Source organism: Callorhinus ursinus, unplaced genomic scaffold (genome assembly GCF_003265705.2).
Source record: "Callorhinus ursinus isolate GAN/ISIS: 27379988/994484 unplaced genomic scaffold, GSC_fseal_2.0 scaffold12, whole genome shotgun sequence".
In the NCBI taxonomy this organism is placed as follows: Eukaryota; Metazoa; Chordata; class Mammalia; order Carnivora; family Otariidae; genus Callorhinus; species Callorhinus ursinus.
The window spans coordinates 53578019-53603283 of NW_027397074.1; the positions used below are offsets into that span (position 1 = coordinate 53578019).

Here is a 25265-nt window from a genome sequence, read left to right on the forward strand (position 1 = left end):
AAGAAAGAAAGAAAGAAAGAAAGAAAGAAAGAAAGAAAGAAAGAAAGCAAGCAAGCGAGCAAGTGTTCACTGCCTGGTGAGCTACTTTTTTAGTGGCCATATTTAAAAAAATAGATATTTAGCATCCTGTATTTACCACTATCTTAGCATTTCATCATAATAAATTGGAACAGCCTGTGAGTTCCTTGAGACCAGGGGCTATGTCTCAGTCATTAATTGTATCTCCAGTACCACTACCATGACACATGGTACATAGAAAGTGCTGATAATACTTGTAGAATTTGGGAACAAAGGCAAGTGAACCTTTATAAAGTTAGGAAATCCTTGCTAAGGAAGGCTAATTGTTGACTACGTTATATTTACCTACAGATGATTCTTGAGCTAATTCGAAGGGGTAAATCTGTAAGACCCTACCAACCCCCACGGCCACAAGTCAGGGCTACTTGAAGAGATGACAGGGAGTTCAGCAGGAGAGACAGGCAGAATGACTCTGAAGCAGAGCAGTTCCCAGCCAGGCAACCAGATCTCCACACTTGTTGTCCAAAGTCTTTATGAGAAGGCAGTAGTGAGCCACACCATACTCATTTTCTACAGCTTCCTTAGAGACAGCATAGACAACACGCATTAATGATTAATTACATGTTGGGTTAGAATGCTTAGTAAATTAAATCACAAACCCAACTATTTAGAAACCACTCAATAACTGACTAAAGGAGTAATCACTGAAAGCCTCCATTTTTAAGAACAGTATCAACTGAGTTTCTCTGAAGGAGTGGTTGGTAATCACCAACCTGAGCCCCAAACTTGCCAATGTGACTGGTGTGAGCTAGGACTGAAGCAGATATTCTTCAAAGCTCCTACGTGATTGTAATGCAGTGATCCCCAGAACTATCTGCACACTGGAATTAATGGGGAATCCTTTTTAAAATTGCAAACCCAGGCCACATTTGCAGAAAATTACATCGCCCTCTGGAAGTGGGGCCCAGGTATCAATATTTCATGAAGCTTCCCAGGGGATTCCAACATACAGGCAATTGTGGGGACCACTCATCTAAAGGGCCTATGTCTTGGTGAAACTTTTTAACCATTTGATGACTAAACTGTAATCGACCAAAGACCCACTATGCCCGTAAATAGCGATGCTAAAGACAAGGTCTCAGAGCAACTAAAGGAGATAAGAAACATATTACGTCTTTAGAGAATTATTTTTATGAGGTTTCAGTCAAAGAGACGGAAAAGGGCCTTCATATACACAACTATTCTAAATGTTCCTAAGATTTGCTTAAGTTTAGGGTAACATAGGCATGCTCAGCATTTTACTGAAATATACTCTGTATAAGCAAATGTTCGTCATTCATGTCTGAAAAGTCGGGACACACATCTGATGAATATTTTGCCAGTTCCCACATGGGATTTCTTTAGTGATTTGCAAGTGGGATTCAAATGTTAATATCCAGCAAGGAAAAAGAGAGGAGCCAGAGAGAAGATAGCCAGTATCAGAGAGGATGACAAAAACAACAGGAAAATGAAATGCAGATATATTTTACCTTGCAAGTTATCTGGTTATTTCACTTGAGACAACAATGTATTAGTATTGACAATGATCTTGAAGTGGGAGTTAAGTGACTAGTCTCTTGTGAAAAGATCATCAGTGACTCTTTTCCTTATTTAAGGAAACCATAAGACACAAAATGAGTTGAGATAATGCTGGCCAGAACGCTCTCCCCAGCTTTTGAGAAGGGGTTCGCATATCAGCTTATTATATCCAAACCCTAAACTCTGCAATCTAGGATTGTTCTGACTTCTATCCAAACTGACAACTGCCCCACAGCATAGAACCCAAGTAACTACATCTTCTTGGCCTCACTCAGATTTAAAACTTCCATCTTTTCTATACCATGTATGAAAAGAGAACATAGATTCTTTTTTTTTAATGACTACAGTAATCTCAAAAAATAGAGTCATTGATGTCAGCTTTTTATTAAAAATATCCTTTCTCAGGGCACCTGGTTAGCTCAGTCGGATAAAGCAACGAATTCTCAGTTTAGGTTTCAGCTCAGGTTGGAATCTCACGGGTGGTGAGATCAAGCCCCACATCAGGCTCCGTGCTCAGTGCAGAGTCTGCTTGGGAGTCTCTCTCCCTCTCCCTCTGACCTCACCCCCTACCCCACTCTCTCTCTCTCAAATAAATAAATAAATTTAAATATATATATATATATTTCTCTAGATCATTTATTTGATCAATTACAAGCATTCTTAGCTAAATATGCTGCTGCAACCAGGGCGGGATACAACAAACTGATTCAAGACCTGTTCTTCCGCAGTGATTCTATGAGCTGTGACACAAGCCGGCAATACCACTGACGGGGTTCAGAACATACCCAAATACTAGATGCATTAGTCTGAAATCTAAGAAAAGTCATCTACCAAGTGGACTCAAGAGTTGTTGCACTGGCCTTTTCCCAATCACTAGCAGAGACTAACTTAAATACATACCATTACATCTGATACCCAGGTACCTCCAGGGCCTCTTTTAAAATTACAAGGCTAAAGAAACTGCTCTGTTTAAAACTTAGGGCTTTGATTTTTATGATACTTCTAAAAAGTGTTAGGGGGTATTAAGACTTCAACCCATAATTAAGTGGCTTTTTATTTCCTTTAAAATTCCAATAACTGATTACTCTGAGTAAGAAGCCAGTTATTACCTTGGAACATCATTTCCCTTTGATTCACCTAAATTCTACATTACACACTGAATTTTCTTTCTTTGTAAAATAGCGTATAACAACAGGATATTAAATTGGGTCTCTTTGTCCCAATTTACCTGAAGCACCAACAGGTTGAAAACAAAGGTTTTCAAAGTTAAAGTACTTCCCAAACACATTCCGAAACACAGGTAAAATGCTAACTCACTTCTGCAGGACTTGCAAAGGAAGGGGTAAAAAAAGTTTTATGGTTCAGCATCCACTTCAAGGGTGTGAAGGTTTCATCCCTTTGGAAAAACTAGATCCTCGGGGGAAGTTTTTAAAGGGCTGGGAATCAAAGAAGCCCCTGGAACATGCCATTTCGGAGCACAGTGGCCCAGTGGTCTGACCCCTACCTAGAAATCTAAGTAAACTAACTCCTCTCTCCCTGGGCAAAGGTTTTGAGTTTTGAGTTCCCCCTGGACCAGGTGTGAGGAAGATTGATAAAAAGGGCCCGTGTACATTCTCAAATTTCAGATTTATTTCATTCTAATTATGGATGGTATTCAAGTAAATGATTATGCTGCAAAAGTTTCATTTCTAGGAATGAAGTCTGTAATAAGCATTCAATAAGCCCTTGGATAATCATGGATCCATTCACAAAACCTGTCTCTAATTTTCCCCAAAGCTTTCACCATACAGAATTTGATGTTTTTGCTGGGACACTAGAGCAAAGAACCTGACATTTTTTGAAGCCAAATTCACCATATTTCAAATTGTTACTCTTGCACTTCTGCCTTCAAAACTTTGGGACAAATTCAATTAACCTCTATGAGCTCAGCTCTCCCATCTGTAACCTAAAGGGTTGTTGTGACCAACCAACCAACCAACAAGCAAACAAACCACACTGTAAAGGTCTGCAAAATAGCAAAAGGTACTGAAAATTTTAGCCCACTCTCTGTCACCTTCTTCCTATTGACACAAGTCTTTCTTTAGGTATGTTAACGTTACACAGTCTGGTTTAAAGTGAAAACCTCTTTTTCTGCTTTTTGTCTGGCAGATTGCCAGCCTCCTTAAAGTCATGTTGCCAGATTTGTGAATTATCTACTGTGTGTGGATTTTAGTAAAGTCTCAGCTTTATAGATGACTCAATGTTGGGCCTAATTACTGCCTAACTATGGATGCAAGCCTAAAAAAATACATCCTTTGGGTTCAACCACATCTGTGCTTAATGTGTAACATACCCTTTCAAAAGTATTTTTTGTATCCCTAAAACATGCCTCTGTGGTATCCATGGGATATCTCTCAAAGACATCGGAACTGGGTTAATTGAAACACACAGGATACACTCAAGTTGTTTTCCTGATCAGGCCTCTTGTCTGAAAAACCTCCATGAAAACGAATGAGATGATTACAGGAAAAGAAATTAACAAATGAGAAAGCTGACTTAAGAGTTATTGGAAAGGAAGGATGAAAGAAACATTCAGCATCCTACAAAGAGAGAGTGTGGGATAGTTTCTGTGTTTGTTTGTTTGTTTGTTTGTTTGTTTGTTTTTAATGATCTAAGTATTTTTACACAAGTCCTCCACTTGAGAAACAAAGGCAAAGAGAGGCTATTTCTATTTTGTCAACATTTTTACTAAAACCATGCTTTGTTTTTCTCTCACTTCACTAAGTTATTTTGTTTCTGAGACCAGAGTATATTTCCCCTGAGGAGCCTGAGAAAGGCTCCAAGGAACTCTCCTGAGTAAATACATCTAGTGAATGGGACATAAGACAAAGAAACCTAGGCTCAGTCTTGGTTCTGTGCATTCTGAAGAGTCACATCTATTCTTATTATCATCAGGAAACATTTCTAAAGTGTTTCGAAGACCTTAAATAAAAATTTCTCTATAAATACAAGGCGCTTATGTCTGTATAAAAATTCTCAGAGATTCACTAAAGCTTGTGCTTTCATACTTAAAAATCTTCTGGGGGAAAAAACATTTGAGAAGTGTCTATCTTTTGAGATAAAGGTTGGCTATAACATGAAAAGTAGATTCACTTTAATTGTGACTCATCACACAAGGCATTATAAAAAAAAAATCTTCAAAGGCTCTACGTATTGAAACACCTTTATTTTGAAACCTTAGATTGGTACCATTTCAAGAAGAATCATGATTAATTATAAGTGGTCTCCTTTTTAGAATAAGTGATAAAGAATATTGGTAAAGTATTACCAGCCTGCAGAGAAAGGAGAAAGATTTTATAGCCTGATTCCCCCTTCTGAACAGATGCTTCTCCAGCTTTAGGGCCAAAATTAATAATCAGCTTCATTTTAGGTTTGGTCATTTCCCTCTTCTTTCCCTTTCCTCCTAATGGGTTTGTTTTCCCCCATCAAAATTCAGCACCACACAAGCTTAGCTCTGTAGCAGAGAGCAGACAATATATAGTCAAGAAAGAATCTTAAGGAATACATCTGGATAGGAGACTCAGTGTAAAATGTATCAAATGATCTTCTAATAAATAACTGTATCTCTGTTGAATCAATTCCACAAGACTTAACAAGAGGGAACTATATCAGATTACAGAATATTAAAATCCTTAATTGCTACACAAATTAATCATGTTGTATTTAGTATTTTAATTCAAATTAATCAAGGTCTTTGTGGTAGTAAGGTAAGGTAATCCAGGAAAAAAAAAACAAATCATTTTCAAAAAGAAATTAGATTTATATGAATCCTTAGTAAGAGAAGAATCAGTGAAGTGGTAATTTGCAATAAAAGGAAATGAAAAAATGGGTCACTAGGGAAAGAGCAAATCAGTGCACTAAAATCTTCAAAATCACTATCTTTTTTATGAAAACATATTTTTAAGACTGCCCATAAAAAGAATTCTATTTTATATATTTTAATCTACAGGCATTTAAAAATTCATCTATACATAGATATCTCAGTTGTTTTTTGTTTTTTAAATCTATGCCTTAGAGACAGAAGATTTTTAATCATTTGGTTGTTTTGGCTTTGTAAATGTCCTTTTCTCTCTTTCTGCTATTTTTTAACAATGATAAAAGCTTCCCTGTCTTGAAGACATTCCAAAATACTTCATATTGAAGAAACTATCAAAGGGGCATCAACTGGCACATATGCTTGGCATCAGGGCACACCAAATGGCCCAATTAAACCATTTGTAGTCTTTGCAATACGCAATTTAAATGTACCCAAGAAATGTCAAATGGTTCCTCAGGCAGAATTATCTTTACCACTGAGCTATGCCTCAGGAACTGAGCACATAAATCCCTGCAGAGGTTTGTCTCAGACACACACTGGAGGATGTTAGTTACTACAGAAGAGAAGAGACTTTTCAAGCTGAACACAGTGATGGTACAGGCTTTCTTCTGGCGAGGTGCTGTGGCCAGAGGAAAATGAAACCACCAGCGCCTCCTTCTGTTGGAAAGCGTACTTACTCCCCACATCAGACCCTAAAAACAACAGCTGGAGGAAAATGTTTCCTTTCTATCATGTTTCCCTTCTCCAATAGACAATAATTCTTCAGCAGTTCAGAAAAAGTCTTATTAATGTGATAAATATGAAGGAGAAAATAGTAAAGGAAGGAGAGAATTATTAGTAAAATGATAGGCTCAAATAGATAGCTTCTTCACTTGAAAAATGAAAAACACCACTAAATTACCAGGAAACTAAAGAGTCTGGCTCACAGGCGGCCACCAAGAGTAGTACTGACCCCACCCTTACTCTGTCCTCCAGTCACTGAGTCGATCTGTGCACATGCGTGTGGTTCTAGGCCTAGAAACTCCCACCTCAGAAGGCAAGAGCTCTGATAGCCTCTCTGCCCTTACTTCCTCTTGGGAAGCTTCTCTCTGTTGCTAAGATACCAACTGGATTCCTTACCTTAACTTGTTCAGAAGCCCTTGCTGGGCTTCTGCTCTCCACTGCACTGTCTGCCTTTCTGTTGGGTGCTGGCTCCAATTCTGTTCTGACCCCGGCCTGCCTTAGGAAACCACTCAACTGCTTTCTTGACTTGGACGCTTGGAATGCCGCTCTCGGCCCCTCCACACTAGCTTCTTGTTGTCTATGGTAGAAGGTGTAACAATGTTTGAAAGAAAAACAATCCATCAGGCTTTGAAGGACAAAAGTGAGCAGAGGAAGTAGGGAATTCAGGGGAGAGAGAGTAATGACTTGTAAGTCTATACACACCAGCCGAACCAGTAGATACATATATTTATTTAAACATGCCTTCTTATAATCTTGGTATATGATGGGTGACTTCTAGCAGCTAGTACATGCTAATACCAGGAATTTATTAGACTGATGGATGCGTGGCAATAACATATTGAAGCTAGTGCTTTTGAATTGGTATGTCTCATAAAAACTCGTGGCATTGTTTTTTGATATTTGGTTTGATTTACATTTTATCAATTAAAGCCTAAATTATCAATAAATTATGTTATTTAAAATGCATCTCTAATCTTATATTTAAAGATACACTTCAGGGTAAGCTATTTATTTATTTTTTAAAAAATAACATGTCTCTGGGGCACCTGGGTGGCTCAGTCAGTTAAATGTCTGACTATTGGTTTCAGCTCAGATCATGATCTCAGGGTTGCGAATCAAGCCCCACATCAGGCTCAGTGCTAAGCATGGAATTTGCTTGGGATTCTCTCTCCCTCCTCCTTTGCCCACCCCCCCACCCCGTGCGTGCATGTGGTCTCTCCTTCTCTCTCTCATAAATAAATAAATAAATCTTTTTAAAAAATAACATATCTCTGAGGAAAATTCATACCTATTTATTACAGCATAGCATTTAACAGCATTAATGTTATTAATGAAAGTCTTCTAGTAAAAATAAAGTGAATAACACTAATGTAGGCTTTATCATCTATAGCATATTCAATTACATAAAACACTACACTAAAGGCATTCTGTCAGCCACATAAGTCTGGGCAATAACATCGATGATTTTGCTCCGAGATATCGTCTTCCTGCCTCTTCGGCCTGGAGCCAAAAGGAAGCCTGAGATGTGAAGGCAGAAGAGAAGGAAGCTCTTATATTTATACACAATGTTTACTGGAAAGATACTCACAGGGTTACATACATCTAAATATGTTTATATCAACACTGTCCCAAATAGCTTTAAATTTTAGATACTGAAAATGTTTGATAGAAAGTCCTTTCATAATAATCATACCAGACCCCCAAATCTACATGATAGAGTTTATCATGTTCAGCGAGATTTCACTTCTAGATGTAATTACCTTGAATTCTTTCATTTTTGCTCAGAGACACAATTTTTCCAAATTGTAAATAACATTCTTTTTTTGAGTTCATAAAGGACATGACATTTGGCTTCCAGTGATAGTAACTAATTTAAGAATGCTCTCTCATGCATCACACCTCCCCTTCACTGCATTTCTCAGAGCCTGCTTCCTATATTTGAGTCATCGGCATAGTGCGTTCACCTATAGGAGGCTGATGTCTTCCATGCCACAGGCATTAGCCATCTGCCTCCTCCATCTCTCCAGAAGACTGGAGAGACTTATATTGCTTTGAGCTAATCATCCTCAGAGAATGAAAGGTGATAACAAGTTGGTTTTGAAATAATAATGTTTTCCAATTGTAAATCTTATTTGTAACAGCCTCACACCAAAACAAGCCTCACCAAAGAGAAATGCAAGGATTTGCAAAATAATATGACAGATAAAAGTGATCCCTTGGTTCATATCCTACAGACATCTATTTTAAAGAGGGCTTAACAGTATTTACTGTTCATAGGAGTCTGCATACATATTAAACAGGACTGAATAAATGACAACCTATAAGACAAGATTTTCAGTGAAATAACACCTGTCGGTGGCACTAGTACCCTTAAATCTAATCAATGTATCTTCTGGGATCATGAATATCAATTAGGCTTAACTCTTCGGTCAAAACTCTCATTGACTAGATGTTCATTAAGTTTCATTTGGTGCTTTCAAGTCAGATGAAATGCCACATTTGATAATTTAGCAATAGAAGGAAAATACTCAAATAATCACTGTAAGACATTTTTATTTATAAAAATTTCCTCAGTTACATATATATATATACAATTTAATTATATACAATTTTATATATGCACATAGGTACACTGTTATGTGCATATGTATATTATATGTATTCTCAATGAAAGATTATTCAAATTTTGTTACCTAGGCTCTTCAGCGGATTTCTCACCCTTACAACATACAGGCCCAAGGTAACCAACATTTCCATTTCTGCAAAAGGCAGAATTTGGTCATTTAAAAATTATAATGCCTTGAATTTTCATAAAGTCATAAACCCATCTCCTTTCTTCTTCTAAAAAGCCATATAAAACTAGATGCAGGCATCCGGAAGGGAAAATAAAGCCAAATCCTTTCTGAATTACGCTGTCACTGCAGTCAAAGATTATTTCCAGTTATGAGTCCAAATAAAAGACAATTAATAAAAACGTATCTGTAAAGATTTACACCATGACTATACCAAATTATAATGTATATTTTAGACTTATTTCTGAAATGCACTGGCAATCCTATTTGAAACAATTCAAATTTCATACATAAAAGAACTAACAAGAGTTCTTGGTGCTTGTAGGACACAGTATATTTCCATTAAATATGAACTCAGAACTGAATTGCATATAATCTTACAATTAAAGAGAACATGATTCTTTATGTTAGGTATTTAAAAAAAAATTAAGTTCTTAGTAATGAAGCTTTAAGAAACTCCAAAAGATACCAGCATATGGAAACCCAAGAACGGTCATCCAAAAATTATTGCCATCTTCCTTGTCCTTCAGAAAAATTAACAAAAGTCTTAGGGAACCACTCACCTTTGACAAATGACCCAGAATATACTGACTGAAGCCTTAGTACCAAATTTCTTCTTTAAATAACCGAACCTTTGACAATTGCACTGAATAACTGAAATAATTTGATTTTTCTTTAAAAAATTCATTATATTTTCTCACCTTGCTGCTTTCTCACCATGCTTTCTTCCTTCCTTATCCCCCTTTCTCACATCTTATCAGTGATAGTTGAATAGGCAGTACCTTAGCCATAGAAAATAGGACCATAAACTGAAATGAAATTAAAGTTGTTTAAAGTATTTTAACTTACCTACTCATATATGGGATTATGAAGAACGTAAGCCTTCTCTAATTGTTCCAGGGCAATTAAGCATTTTCCCCTCTACAGTTCACTATAATAGCCCATAGTTCCTAGCTTTAGTTGCCACAAATACTTATTTATAGACCTATTTTCCCTGCTAGATTAGACACTTCATGAGAAGAAGACTCTATCTTATCATCACCTCTGTTCTCCCAGGGCATAGAAAAGTGACTAGAGCCTACAGGGCACTCACTAAATGTTCAAGGAATTGATTTCATATATTTTGACACAGATATTTGTCACATCTTCCGCTGACCAAGTGGGACAGGCATTAAGCTAATGCTCAAATTTTCAGCAGGAGACCACAGAGTGAATTCTCCCCAAGGGTAACCTTAATATCCTCACCTTTCCATGTTGGTGACTTCAAGTGTCTAAAATTATAGCCATCTGTTGCCGTAAGAAGGTAGAACCTTTTCATTCCGGGTATGTACATAGAAATATACTTCTGGCTCTACAGCATATGGTAATAACTGTAAGATTAATAACTAATTGTAGAAAAAAAGAGCTGCTCTTGCCAGAATCCAAGGCCTGTGAAAGTAGCCAATGCTGTCTCATTAGTTAGTAAGCTAATAGAAACTTTGCCAGCTTTTCTTTCAGTGTCTAGAAAACAGAGTCTACAATGTGCCAAGTCTTCACTGATTTATTTTTGTAAATAGTGGTGTAATAAACCCAAGGAAGCCAAAAAAGCAAATTTTTAAAAAATAAATATTCATTTGCTATCAAGATGGATAGGACCTTTTTACCTAAACCTATTACTGACAATTCAGAAAGACTATATGAACTAGACATTCATTTATCTTTACTACATTTGCAGGTACTACTACAACTCAAGTTTTAAAATGCCCTCAATTTTGCATTCCTGTAGCTTTTATATGAAGAATCATATTATTTTACCCATGTACCTTATTATTTTCTGACCTTTCAGGAAAATCCAATAATATAAATCTGCAAAATGAAATAATGCTCAAGAATTCCACTTTTCTTCCTCAGCATGCCTGCATATAACCTTAAGCTTTGCACTGATTGTATTACATGGAGATTCTATGAAGAGACACCATAGTGGGGTGTGAAGCTGGGCACGCTTGGGAGTCCAAGCTGTTCAAGTCCTGGCTTGAGCACTTACTGGTTGTAAGACTTTGGGGCAAGTTATTTTAATATTCTAAAGCCTCAGTCTTAAATCTATAAAATGGAGATCTTTTAGTATCCTTCTCACTGTTTTCTTCAAATGATTAAATGAATTAATTAATGTAAAGTGCTAGGGCAATCCCTGTGACACATTAAGAACTCAATAAAAGTTCATTATTATTATGCATCAATATGGATCACTGATTTAAAATTAAGCTGCTTGGGAAAATGGATACTGTATATATTTTCAGAGCTTGCTTTATCTCTGTTTTGATTCAGACACTGTCTTAAAAGTTTAGGTATTTCACTGACCTAGATGAATTTCACTCCCACAAACTATAAGAAACCATAGCCTTAGGTTTCTGGGTTTTAGACCAAGTTAGGATCCACTGCCCTTTTTTAAAAAATTCTGGAATCGAGGGGCACCTGGGTGGCTCAGTTGGTTGAGCATCCAATTCTTGGTTTTGGCTGAGGTCATGATCTCGAGGTCAAGGGACTGAGTTCTTCATCTGCTCTGCGCTCAGCAGGGAGTCTGCTGGGAATTCTCTCTCTTCCTCTCCCTCTGCCCCTCCCCCCACTTGTACTCACACTCTCTCAAATAAATAAATAAATCTTTTAAAAAAAATCTGAAATTTCTCTTATGCATTATAAAAGATAAAATAAACTTGGAATAAAATGGTGTTTGTTTTCATGCATCTGATTGTGTTCCTAAAATGCATGTCTCCTAGTGTTTATATAAACATTTTTAGTCTAGTTCTTTACACAGGGTACGGATGGGGGTCGGAGAGGAGGTTTATTCAGAAGATTGCCTATCAGTTTTCAAAAACAAGTAAGATTTCTGTGCTATGGTGAGCGCTGTGAATTGTGTAAGACTGATGAATCACAGACCTGTACCCCTGAAATAAATAATAAATTATATGTTAATTAAAAAAATAAAAAATTAAATTAAAAAAGATTTCAGTGGTACACATGGCAGATGGTCTGGGCTAAGTCAGGTGTAAAGTCAGGGATAAAGTAGGCACTTGATAAATACTTAGTGAATAAGTCAATGAACAAAGAATAGACAAATGAAAAGAGATTTTAAAATACGAGAATCATTACATAAAAAAACTAAAGAAGTCATAGGAACAAATGCTATTTTTGAAGTAAAGGAAGAGAGGTATCAAAGAAACTGCTTAGAAAGATAACATTCTAAATACACAGGGACCATGTTCCAGGTACCACAGGAGGTACTTGACATTGTTATTTCCTTTACTCTTTCAAGTAATACTTAAAGGCAGTGGGCCTAATTGCTAACTTTTGCCCCTTCAGATCCACTCATCATTCTTCTTCATTCTGTGGCAAATAATCGTTAGATTATTTGGTTAAAAGGAGGTCTGGCCTTTGCCCTTGGCCCCTGAAACATAATCTCTCTTCCCCTGAGATGTTATAAGTCTCTCTGACACTTGGGTCATGCTGGATAGTCTATCTATATGATTTAGGGTAGAGCTGGCCACACCAGAAAAAGCAACAATGTGATTTAGGGTAGGGGCTTTGGGTCACATAGTCTCAGTCAACCTCCAGACTGAGATCAACCACATAGATAATCAATCAATCAATCCTGCCTATGTAATAGAGCCCCAATGCGAACTCCGAATGCCAAAGTTTAGGTGAGCTTCCCTGGCTGACAATAATACATGTGTATGAGGCCATGCACTGCTGCCAGGAAAATAACGTGTCCTGACTCCACAAGAACAGGATAATAGAAGCTTTGCGTTTGGTACGTTCCCAGACTCTGCCCTATGTGCTTCTTTCGTGGGCTGATTTTAACCTGCACACTTTCTCTATAATAAACCATATTCGTGAGTGTAACAGCTTTCATTAAGTTATGTGAGTCCTTCTGGAAAATTATCAAACCTGCAGGCTGCTTTTGAGAATTTCCTCCCCAAGTGCAAGAGGTGTTAGAAGTGAGGGCAGTCTTAGGGCCTGTTCCTCTAACTTTGTGAGTGGCTTAAACTCTTGCACACACCATGATATCTGCCTTAGAAAATGGACCTGTATGGATTATATAAACGGGCTCAATCTTTGGCTTAAGGTTGAGTGCAGCCAATGGGAAGCCCAGACGAAGGGTAGAGAGAAGGTAGAGAGAGAAACTGGCATTTATTCATGTGTTCCTCTCCCAGTAGGACTCAGACTGGCTCTGTCCCTCTTTGATAGAAGGTCACCACTCCTCTTAAGGCAGAATGCTCTACATGATTCTTACACACTTTTTTCCTTCTAGAATCTGGTTAACTCTCTCCCCCCCAATCCCCCGTTCTCCCTTTGGATGGAAAAGGAAGGTGTGGAAGTGAGGAAGGGTGACAGCAGTTCTGACAATGCTGGCTTTGGATTTCTGCACTGCTTTCCCTGCGTATCCTCCTAGAACCCACCCACACTTTTGCAATCAGTCCTTCTGTAAATAAATTCTTCTGAATTTTTTCTAAACCAAGCGGGCCTCCCACCCCCCCTCGTTGGGAGCTTTACTGATACAGAAAAGCACTATATTATTTTACACACAAGAAAACAGAGGCTCAAAAAGGTAAAAATAACTTAAGGTCACATAAGTAGGGTAAAAGTGAGATTTGAACCCAGGTTTGTCTAATGGCAGAACATACACTCTTTCCATTACAACAAGCAGAAGGATATTTGACAAAGGAAATAAAGAAAGAAAAGCAAGAAAAATAGGCAGAAAACCAGGAAAATGCATGGTTACAGTCTGTAATAGGCAGGGATATTTCAGCAAGAGATTGAGGATGTGAGGAGCAGTGTGAAAGATATAAAATCCTTGAAAGAATAACTGAGGGCTTAGTAATCCCTGTAGTAAACCAGTGTGACACCAGGACATTTGAAGTTTGAAGCAATAAATTTATAAAATAAAAATAAACAAAGTCATGTAAACATTATCCAGGTCAATTAATTATGGAGAAGAATAGAGTGTGTATCTGTGCATACATACTTACTTACATTCATGTACATGCACTTATATAAAGAGAGCAGAGACAATAGAGAATAAGAGAAGGAAAATGTGAGAAGACATATAGCTAAACTTATTTCATGTATTACTACTAATTTTGCCATTGGGGCACCTGGGTGCCTCAGTCAGTTGAGCATCCGACTCTAGATCTCAGCTCAGGTCTTGATCTCAGGGTTGTGAATGCAAGCCCCACACTGGGCTCCATGCCTGGTGTGGAGCCTACTTAAAAAAATTTTTTCATGACTGCTGGGCAGCATTTTTCATTGTAGAAAAGGAACATTTCACAATACATTTTGGCAGAGAAAAACATATTCTCGGTGAAACAATTTCTCACATTTCCAAGCTGATATAAATTAATATGCAAAAATCACCAAGGAAAAAATTGATTGATCTTCATATTTTCATGAAATTAACATGCAGCTTAAATTTGTCATTTTAGGGCGCCTGGGTGGCTCAGTTGGTTAAGCGACTGCCTTCGGCTCAGGTCATGATCCTGGAGTTCCAGGATTGAGTCCCGCATCGGGCTCCCTGCTCAGCAGGGAGTCTGCTTCTCCCTCTGACCCTCCCTCCTCTCATGTGCTCTCTCTCTCTCTCTCTCTCCTTCTCTCTCTCAAATAAATAAATAAAATCTTTAAAAAAATTTGTCATTTTATGTGTATTTTGTGAAACAGTACTGCTTTCCACTTCCAGGGGATAAAATGGCAGAAAGCACAAAGTGTGAGATTAAAATGTAGCAAAGATTTTTAGTTCAAACAAAAAATGTTTTTGAGGAAGAACATCAACCAATAAATTATGACCTTTCCAAGTTATTGTTGTTTTTATATTTATAATAGCATGTGTGTCAACTTCAGGCATTAGAAAGAAAAGCCTCTTAGTGCTATCAAAAGCAATTAAAAGATTCCTTTAATATCCAACTAAAATTTAATATAGAAAATAGTAATGTTGAAAGACACCCTGATTGTCTATTTTCCGAACTTTAAACTTCCGAGAACAAATCATGAGGTCATTCTAATTTTAGAAAAGACATCTCAGAAGTCTAACTCAAATCCCTTTGTTCTTTTGTTCACTGGATTAATGGGCTAATCAGAGGGTGAAGCCAGCTATCTCTCTGCCAATAGCAATAAAAAAGGAATTCCTTGAGAGAGTTGCTTTTTCCTTAGCCCTCAGTCTGGTACTCAGCTATGTAGGAAGGCTGGGTGTGTGGATATGCTTTGGCAAAGTAGAGCTGATGCTATACCAAGAGTCAAGAGGTCTGCTCAGCAAATGATTCCTTTTGCAATCTAAGCACACAACTTCACTATTGTTTTTCTTTAATCTCCTCATCCTTAAATTGAAGGTACTGGACTAGATGTGGTAAAGCAAATAGATTCCTTCCCTTATACCAACTCCTTTTTACTGGTAATGACTGCTGGGCATGCAAGGAGTCAGGAGGAGGAGGCTTGGAGCTCAGTAGGAAAAAACACTTTGACCAATTAGAAATGTCGGCCACAGGCAGGCTGCAGTGGAAATGCTGTTTATTTGCTAGGTGATTGTTAGATATCCCTTGAATTCACACATTTGGTATAACGAGGAATAATATGAACCAATCTATAACGATAGACCATAAAGAGCACTGGACTCGAGTTTTTTCATCTATAAAACTGGAAAGTTATAGTGGATATAATATCTGGAGTCTCTTAAAACTAGAAGATTCTACGTTTCTAGGTATGAAAGGTTTTAAATGTTTCTTAATTGCTATTTGGAGATTAATAATTATAATGACCCCTATGATTATATTGACCAATGTTAAGTAGCATTTGGATTCCCAACATATAGATATACAAACAATGATACTCCCGGCACCCTTGGCTCTACTTCTCACTAATCCTCACCAAATTATCATATAGGGCACAGAGGCCCAGGGGACATGGGCCATCTGGAACTGGTCTCCTTCCTGGGGAGACAGCTAAAGTGGAAAGACAACTGCACCAATTTCAAAGAATTGATATCCAGGCTCTCTTCAGATCTGCCCAGAACATGATACTGAATCAGTTTCCAGGGACAAAGACAGGGCAATGTCCCCCAAAATTTCTTTCAGGATTTGCAAATATATCACGAAACAGAACAGTCCAGTCTCCAGCACAGCCATCCATCAGGTTTCATATTCATGATATCTGCCACCCTTGCCCTTCTCAAAGGTGGTCCATATATAACAGAACAGAAGTGATAAATATTATCCAGAAACTCGCAACATAAATTTATAGGTTGAAAGGAAGACAGCTTTAGCAAAAGTAGTTCACATTTCTGTCAGAAATATAGGACCAGATGTAAAACCATAGTGAGAAGAACACCTGCCAATGTGTAATGTCCAAAGAAGCTTTGAATACTGAAAAGAAAGCTATAAATTCTATTGGGGAAAAAAAATAGTGAGTGCCACCAAACTGTAAAGGGTTGCAGTCTCTACATCAAAAGGAAATCTTTGCATCTGAAAATGTCAGCAACCCAAAACGCTGCAAAACATTCCACCAAAAAAAAAAAAAAACAAAAAAAAACAAAAACATTCCACCAAAGCATTAAGGAGCACACCCCAGGGCTCACCGCCACTATCTGTCATGGCAAAGCGAGATGAGTAGTCAGCTGATGGATTATAGTGGAGAGGAGTAATCATGTGTGGAGATAATGACTAGTAAAAGCTTGTTTTTTTCTTAAATTTTCTTTGGGGGTTAAATGAAAATCTTATTTGTCTAGAAAGGAACTAGTGATTGGAGAAATTTTTTTTATTAAGAAAATAAGAAAAATTGGTAAAAAAACAAAGACTTAACCAGGCTAGGTTGTTTTTGCAAACTAGACTTTCCAAGTCTGCCAAATTGAGACTGAACAGGGAACTACTAACTGAGTGTAAAATGATTTTCCCTGGTAAGTTTGAACTCCTGATTCACGGAAGCACCCCAAAAGTCTCTGCTATGTCCTGACGGCCCACTCAAAGTGCCTTGGGCCACAGATACATTACATAATATTTTCACGGAACCCTAGACACTTAAAGACAGAACAAGCACACATTTCTTAATCTTTTATATAAATATATATTCAAATTTCAGTTAAGTAATTAAAAAGGAGTATGTATTTGATATTTTTCTTGACACTTATTAATTCAAGCCTCTGGACTTAAATTTCAGATCAGAAAAAAAATGACTTTAAAAATACTTCTACTTTTTAGGTTTTTAACTATTGCACTTTTTAGTTTTTAACTATATGATATGTATTACCACAAGTTTATATTATATAAAGAACTCCTATAACTCAACAAGAAAAACACAAATAACCCACTTCAAAAATGTCCACTTAAATGGACATTTTTCCAAAGATTATATACAAATGACCAATAAGTATATAAAAAGATGCACAGGCATTAAAGAAATGCAAATCAAAACTACAAGATATCACTTTATACCCACTAGAATGAAGATAATTTTTTTAAAAAAGGAAAATAACAGGTGTTGGCAAGAATGCAGAGAAATTATAACCCTGACATACAGCTGGTGGTATATAAACTACTACAGCCACTGTAGAAAACAGTTTGGGGGATCCTCAAAAAGTTCAACATAGAATTACTATATAACCCAGCAATTCCATTCCTACATATATACCCCTGAAACTGAAAACAGGTACTCAAACAAATTCTTGTACATAAATGCTCACAACAGCACTATTTACAATAGCCAAATGGTAGAAACAACCCAAACATCCATAAGTGAGGGACCAGACAGTGCACTATATCCATTCAATGGAATATTATTCAGCCATAAAAGGGAATGAAGCACTGATACATGCTACAATGTGAATGAACCTATAAAACAATATGCTCAATGAAGGAACCCAGACATAAAAGGTCACATATTGTATGATTCCATTTATATGAAATATCTGGACTAGATAAATCCACAGATTCAGAGAGCAGATTGGTGGTTGCCAACAGCTAAAGGGAAGGGAGAACAAGGAGTGACTACTTAATGGGTACAGGTTTTGGGGGGGGGAGTGGTAAAAACGGTTTGGAATTAGATGTAAGTGGTGGGTGCACAACACTATGAATATACTAAATGCTACTGAATTGTACACAGTGTGCCTTAAAATGGTTAATTTTATGTTATACGATTTTCACTTCTCTCTCTCTTTTTTTTTTACGTTTATAGCAAGCTTCCCAAGACTCTGCTGCTGATAAGTGTCCATAAAAAGTGATGGGGTCATGACAAATGAGTGAAAGAGAATTTTAAAAGGAAAGATTGCCCACTGACAAATCTGGGACAATGTAAGAATCACAATGAACAATGATGGTAATAGCTTATAACTCATTGTGGGGAAAAAGAATCCATTAGCCCTTACTGGTACTAAACAAAAAGGGAGAAGAGAAAGCTATACTTTACAAAAGGATGCCAGCTAATAAATATAAAAGAAATGACAGAGTTAGAAATAACCATTTGCAATAAGTATCATAATAGTACTTGACTAAGGCAAAAATCATCCCTAGATGCTAAAACCATTGGGTACAAGTTGATAAGGAATAGAATATATACATAAAAGATGTTATTTTTTTTTTAAGATTTCATTAATTTATTTGAGAGAGAGTGTATGAGCATCAGGGGGAGGGGAATGGGGCGGAGGGAGTGGCAAAGGGAGAGAGAAGCAAACTCCGCAAGGAGCAGGGAATCTGATGTGGGGCTCAATCTCAGAACCCTGAGATCATGACCTGAGCCAAAGGCAGATGCTTAACTGACTGAGCCACCGAGGTGCCCGGAAAGATGTTACTTAATACAGACCCACACACGTGTTAATGCTACAGCACAGAAACCTGGCAGATGCTACCTTTACTAAGGGATCAAGGGTAATGTCACTAAAACTGGGCAAACTGACATCCTGTGCCTCCTGATATGACATACTTAAGTTGTACTACTCCCAAAAGGCAAACCCTCAATCCAATCACGAGGAAGTATTAGGAAAACCCAAAATAAGGAAGATTTTATAAAATTCAAAAAACATCACTTTCCTAAAAAACAAAGTCTAAACAACTAAAGGTAATGTATTATCCTTAGATGGGTTCTTACGACAGAAGTGGCTATAAAGGACATTAGTGACAATAAGTGAATTTGGAATATGGACAGTATATTAGATAATAACATTGAAAAATCCTAAATTTGTTAAAGGTACCATGATTATATAAAAGAAAAACTTCTTAGAAAGGATCTAGGGCTAAAGGGTCATCATATCTGCAAATTCAAGTAGGTCAGCAATAGTAATGGTAATAGAAATGACAACAATATGTGCATATACCTATATACATGCACATATATATGTAGATACACACACACACACACACACACACACACACACACACACACACACAGGGTGGGAGAGGGGGGGCGGGAAACAACAAATAAGCAAATGTGCCGAGATTGTTGAGGGTATCTGGAAATTCATTGTACTATCTTTGCAACTTTATTACAAGTCTGCAATTTTTTTTTTCAAAATTAAAAACTATTTTTTTTAAATTGTGTTTCTGAGATCAGTTTCTTTTCACTCAAGCCTGTAAGCTTGTTCAAATCAGAGACTGTGTTCTCAGCCATATTCTCTCCTAATTGCTCTTAGAAACATGGCAAACAGAAATGAGAAATTTCACTTGCTTATCGAGTCTATCTCCTTTGCCAGTGCAAGATTATTTCCCATGGCATCACTTTTACTGCTATTTGGGGCCCATTTTTAGGAATCTCAAGTGTGTGGGACTCCACCGCTTCCCTTGAGAGGTATCTTCTGTTAACTGTTGTTTACTGAAATAGAGGTCTCCCTCAAATGTTTTCTTAGATGTGTTACCAATTACCAAGCAGAACTTGACACTCAGAAAGACAGTACTTACTTCTAATGGTCTGTGCTCCAACTTCCTTTAATTATTAATCCGTGGCTTCTTTGTAGGGAAATTTGGGAAATATTCTATTTGGGATAAAATTGTTATATGTAAGAACATATGTGTTTATTGACTTGGCCAGAAGCTTCTTCCTCTCTATCCCTTGGCCTATCCTGAGGACCTAGAACATTGAACGTCTAATCTCTGATAGCCAATCAGATGGACAACACTTATATACAGAAGACACTTCCTGGATTCTACCTAGTGATTCTGACTATTGAACTATGGTCTCATAAAACATCAGAGCTAAAAGGGACCTCAGAGACAACCAGGTTTAATCCTCTCATTTTATAGATAAAGAAACAAGGTCCAGAAAGGTTAAACGACCTGCCCAAACTAATACATTAAATCGAGGTCAGAGCTAGAGTAAGAAACCTGTTCTATTCATTTCCTGACCTGTAATCTTTCCACCTTCCATGATCCCTCATCAAATGGTTCAGGGTCTTTCTTTTAGCTGATTATCACTTTAAATATCCACGAGAATTTATAGAATACTAATTTGCTTTTCATAAACACTACACTCACAATCATCTTTGAAAGCAAAGTTTATTTCTAACAAAGTTGAAAGAGCTTTGTTTATTAAGGTTTACGTCAAAACCCAGTTAATCTTGGTCCCATGCAAAATACATGGGCCCGTGAAGCATATTGTTAGCCCTCTCATTTTTGGACATAGTTCTGCCTAAGTGCTTATTCTTCTGCCAACTACCTAGAAATCTCTGAATGATATTTAGCTTACTTTGGAAAAGGGAAGTTGGCTCACAGAGATCTCATCCATACAGACACTGCTGGGAATCAACATTCTAATGTTCTTGCTAATGGGGCTTGATTACAAAAGAAGAGGGTGAGAGTCCCAGTTTTTCTTAAAATACAATGTCTTTTACTTCCAAAAACATGTCAATGCCTATTTTTCCTTCCACTTCTGGTTCCAGCCAAGATTGTAATCACATATCAGATTTCAGCAATACGGGTAGTTTTGGAGTACGTTTTGCTATAATCAAAAAAAGAGAATTGCTAAAAATCTTGAGAAAATCTATTTGTATAGAATCTGTAAGAAAAAAGGCAATCTGGAGGAATTCATCAACATGGAGGTGGCTGCTAGGAACCATTCCATGGAATGACAGAGCTCAAAGGCCAGTCAGAGTGGCATGAGGAAGACATGCCGGGAAGCTGGAAATTATGGCTCCGTTCTCATGAAGTCTGATTGTCACAGGAGCAGAAAAGTCTAGCAGTGATAGTCTTGTTAGTTTGTTTTCAAACTTTTAAAAGTTTCCTTAGTATAGGTGATAAATCTATATTAGTAGCTGCCAAATCTGATGGTCAATATTCTGTTTTCATAAAATGCAAAATCACAGGAGCATTTACAACAGCCACTCTTTTCTTCTCTGAGCTCCCATAACCCTGAGCTCTTCTGGCTTCCTCCTGGCTAGCTGCTCCTTTCCTCCTTCTTCTAGAAGGCAGCTTTTCCACTTTGGGCTCAAATTAAATGATAGAGGGCCTCAGGTCAAATTTCCAGGCCTCTCTGTTGGCTCTCTGTACACTATTTCCCCTCGGGGGGGGGGGCGGTCATCTAAAGACATGTGGCTGACTTCGATAGTTATATCTACAACTCAGATCTCTCCATTGGGCTCCATGCTCCTACTTGTGATGCGGCCATTATTTGGCTAAAAAGCAACCCAAGATTAACTCACTGCTCTGAAATGCATAGAAGAAAAAGGTAATGTTTCACTTTTATTTACAACCAGTCTTCCCCAGCCTTCTACTTGCTAGCTATCAGAAAATCAAAAGAACAAAAGATATCTCATGTAGTTTAAATTGGTCAAGTCTGATAGTTTGAGAGATCCTTCAGATAATATTTAATTTTTCTCTAGGGAAACAAACAAACAAAAAACACTTCAAATAGTCTCCCTCATGACATTGGGGGGAGGCATCCAATGGCTTTCGTGATGATCCTGTTAACGTACAAGCTCCTCGCTACTCAAAATGTGGTCTGTGGATCAGGAGCATGGACATCACCTGGGAGCTTGTCCAAGATACAGAATCCCAGGCTACACTCCAACCCTACTGAATCAGAATCTGCATTTTAACAAGATCCTGGGGCGATTCACAAGTATGAGAAGCACTGCAAAGCTGACATCCATGCCTCTTGCTCTGCTGATGTTCAGAGCTGTGATCTGTGGTTGCTACAGTTTTTGTGAGATTTTGATCAGTCGGTTTGCTTTGTTTGCTTTGCTTAGAGCCTGTCCAGTCAGCCTCAGGGCAGCTTTCCCTGGTGGCAAACTCTTGACTGGGTGACTTGTCCTCCGTCAGTATGTAGCTCAGGGACCAGCCCAGCCTCTGCTCTAGGGACCCTAGCCACTGGTCCTCTGTCTCTCAACTCAGCTTCTGTGGCTCTGGAGGTTAACCTTGAGGAATCCTTTGGCTGACTATATGGTGTGGTCAAACTGCTATGGCATGGGGTAAGAGTGACAGGAGAGACCTAAGCAGTGATATTACCATTTACCTAATGCATCCACCATCTGTAAGCCAAAGGCTCAGGGGCTCTTTGGGAGACACTGCTCCAGCCCCCTTACTGTTATCCCTCTCCCCTCTCTTCTTTCTACAGGTCCTTAAACTAGAGCAAATAAAAGGCTTTCACTACATCTGATTTTTCTTCTCTCCGATTCCAGAGAGGTCTTAATAGTGGATACAGTCTCTTCCCAACTAGGGAGATATTACATAAACTGAGTCACTTGAGCTCAGACAGAATCAGGAAAATCTTATCTCCATATGAAAGTCTAGCTTGCCATATTTGGTTTAGAAATCCACACCTTACAGCCTATGTATAATGTTTCTTTTGCTCGTCGCATAGTTATACTTTTTAGAAAGAGAGGTAAATATTATAGTGACTTTCTGGAATTCCTTTTTTTAGACAGTTTATATTTATTTTAGTACAGTTTAAGATTACAGTAAGATACAATTCCCAAAGAAAGAAATACAATTTTTCACAAAGTACAGATCTGTGGTAGTCTATAGAACAATGTCTCTATATACCTCCTACACAAAGCATAATTAGGAAAGGTCTATATTTGGAGGCACAATGTGATCTTAAGGCAAACTAAAAACCCATACTGAGTATGGACATTGAATTCCTTCTATTAAAAATTTTAATCTCCCTTCTGGGAAATGAACTGACTAGAACTGAAGAGGGCAGAGCTGGTTTGTGTTTTGTTTTTTGTTTTTTCTGGTTTATTGCTTTCCAAGGCAGAGCAAAATGTGAAAGTATTTTAAGCTTTTTAAAATATTGTCCCTCCATTATATAGGCAAAACAGAATTCTGTGTGGGGATGGGGACAACGTGCTGTTCTCTCAGAATCCCACATCTCACTTAATAGTGAAACCAGTCATCCATCTAGGTGGTCACAATGTAGGAGTGTTGCTTAAATAATCATCTCCTATATCTTTTACACATCACCCACTAGCAGTCCTTTTAGGTCTAAATTTAAAATACCTCTGGAACCCCACCATCCCTCATCATCTATTCATCTACCATGGAAATGCAGCCACTATCTGTTTTCCTCTTAACTCCTACCTTCCTCTAACCAATTCTCAATAGAGTAGCCTAGTAATTTCTGAAATGGTGAATAAAAAATGATATATCCAGTAATATCTCTCCCCTACTTAAAGCCACTTAATGGCTGCCCATCTAATTAAAATCCAATTCCCTCTCATTGGTTTGCAAGACCAAAGATGAAATCAGTCCTGGTCCCATTTGAACTTCATGTCCTACCACTTCCTCTCTATTCATCACATTTAGGCACACTGGCCTTTTTCTGTCCCTAGGACATGCTAAATGCATTCTTGCCTTCAGACTTTTATATGCACTGCTATTCTGTCTGGAACACTCTGCTCTGGTGTCAAGGCCTGACTCTCCTTTTTAACATTCATGGCTGGGCTCAAATGTCACCTTCTCCAGAGGAACCTCTTTAATACTATATGTTAATCATCCCACTTTGTTAGTCACCATGCTATTAGCTTGTTCTAATTTTTTTAAGCAACATAAACCAATCTCTGGAATCATCTCATTAAATACTTGCAAGTTTATCATTGCCTATTTATCACCTATCTCCTGCATATCCCCAACAACAAAAAAAATTTGACATCAGTGTTTTTCACTTTTATATTCCCAGCACCTACTACAACACCTTGGTGTTCAAATATATTTCTTAAGTAAATGAATGAATGAATGCTGGCAAAGGCAAGGTAGGAAGAAGATTCATAAACTACTGTGTGAATTTGGTATTAGGTTTCAGGAAAGCTAGCTGTAATGCATGTCAGGATTCTAAAATGCCCAAATCCTTCAGTCTAGAAAGTGGATGGCAATCCTATCCCACGCCATCTATCACCCATTATCTACAATATGAAACATTAAAAAAAAAACCTATAAAAAGCAAATGTCCAATATTTGGGGAATGAGTCATCCATGTGGTATTAATATATGTGCTAAACATAATTAAGATTTATTTTATGATGTAATTGTTTAAAAATGGGATATTTTCTATTATTTAAGGATAAAAAAAATGTACCACAACAAATTATACTGAGGTATACGCCATGCCTCCTTTGGTGGGCAAATGCTTTTTCCTCTCCTGATCCTTTCTGAATTTTCCAAATTTTCTACAATAAAACTGAGCTATTTTGTTAATAAACATTTCTGAACTAACCTTTATTTAGTTAAATAATGTAAAAGAAATAAAGACTCAATACATGTTTCACTGAGTCAAATATGACAATTTTTTTTAAAAACTCACTCTTTCTAAATATAATACTGCATGAATGGGTCTTTACTTATTTTTAAATTCACTATATTTTGATCATCCTTACAATTTTATCTGTCCTAGGAAGATAAGTTTTGACTTGGGCCTTAACACAATGTCCTAAATTATGTATGAGATGCAAGCTTCATAACAAAATGTATGAATGTTTGAATATACATATTAAAGACTAAAACTTTCCCAAAAATTACTTTAAATAAGCTTCTAACTTTATCAAATCATAGCTATGTACTAGTAATTTAGGCTATAACTGTGAATTCTTATTTGGATTATAATCTCTTTGGTCTACTAACAAATTTAAGCCTTCTAAACAGGACTTACTTCTCCAAAGAGAATGATGTTTGGTGTTAATCAAAGGTATGATTGTTACAACAGACTGCAGCTATCCTTGCTGCAGGCAGAAACAGAATTATAATGAATGTCTGATGATTCCTGGTCCCTGGAGACATTTGGAGAATTCTCCCATTAAGAGAATGAAGTACAAATATAACCCCCCATAGGCTTGAAAAAGAGCAAAGGCTGCTTGACAGAGTTGACTC

At 37.4% G+C, this 25265-nt stretch overlaps 1 protein-coding gene across 1 annotated transcript in view; it reads right to left on the reverse strand.

The window, feature by feature from the left end:
- The window catches only part of IMMP2L (inner mitochondrial membrane peptidase subunit 2), an 875294-nt gene that overhangs the window by 382425 nt on the left and 467604 nt on the right, over positions 1-25265 (reverse strand). Inside the window, 2 exon segments of the mRNA XM_073899084.1 lie at positions 6572-6585; positions 6587-6752. Coding sequence (XP_073755185.1) covers positions 6572-6585; positions 6587-6752 — 180 coding nt within the window.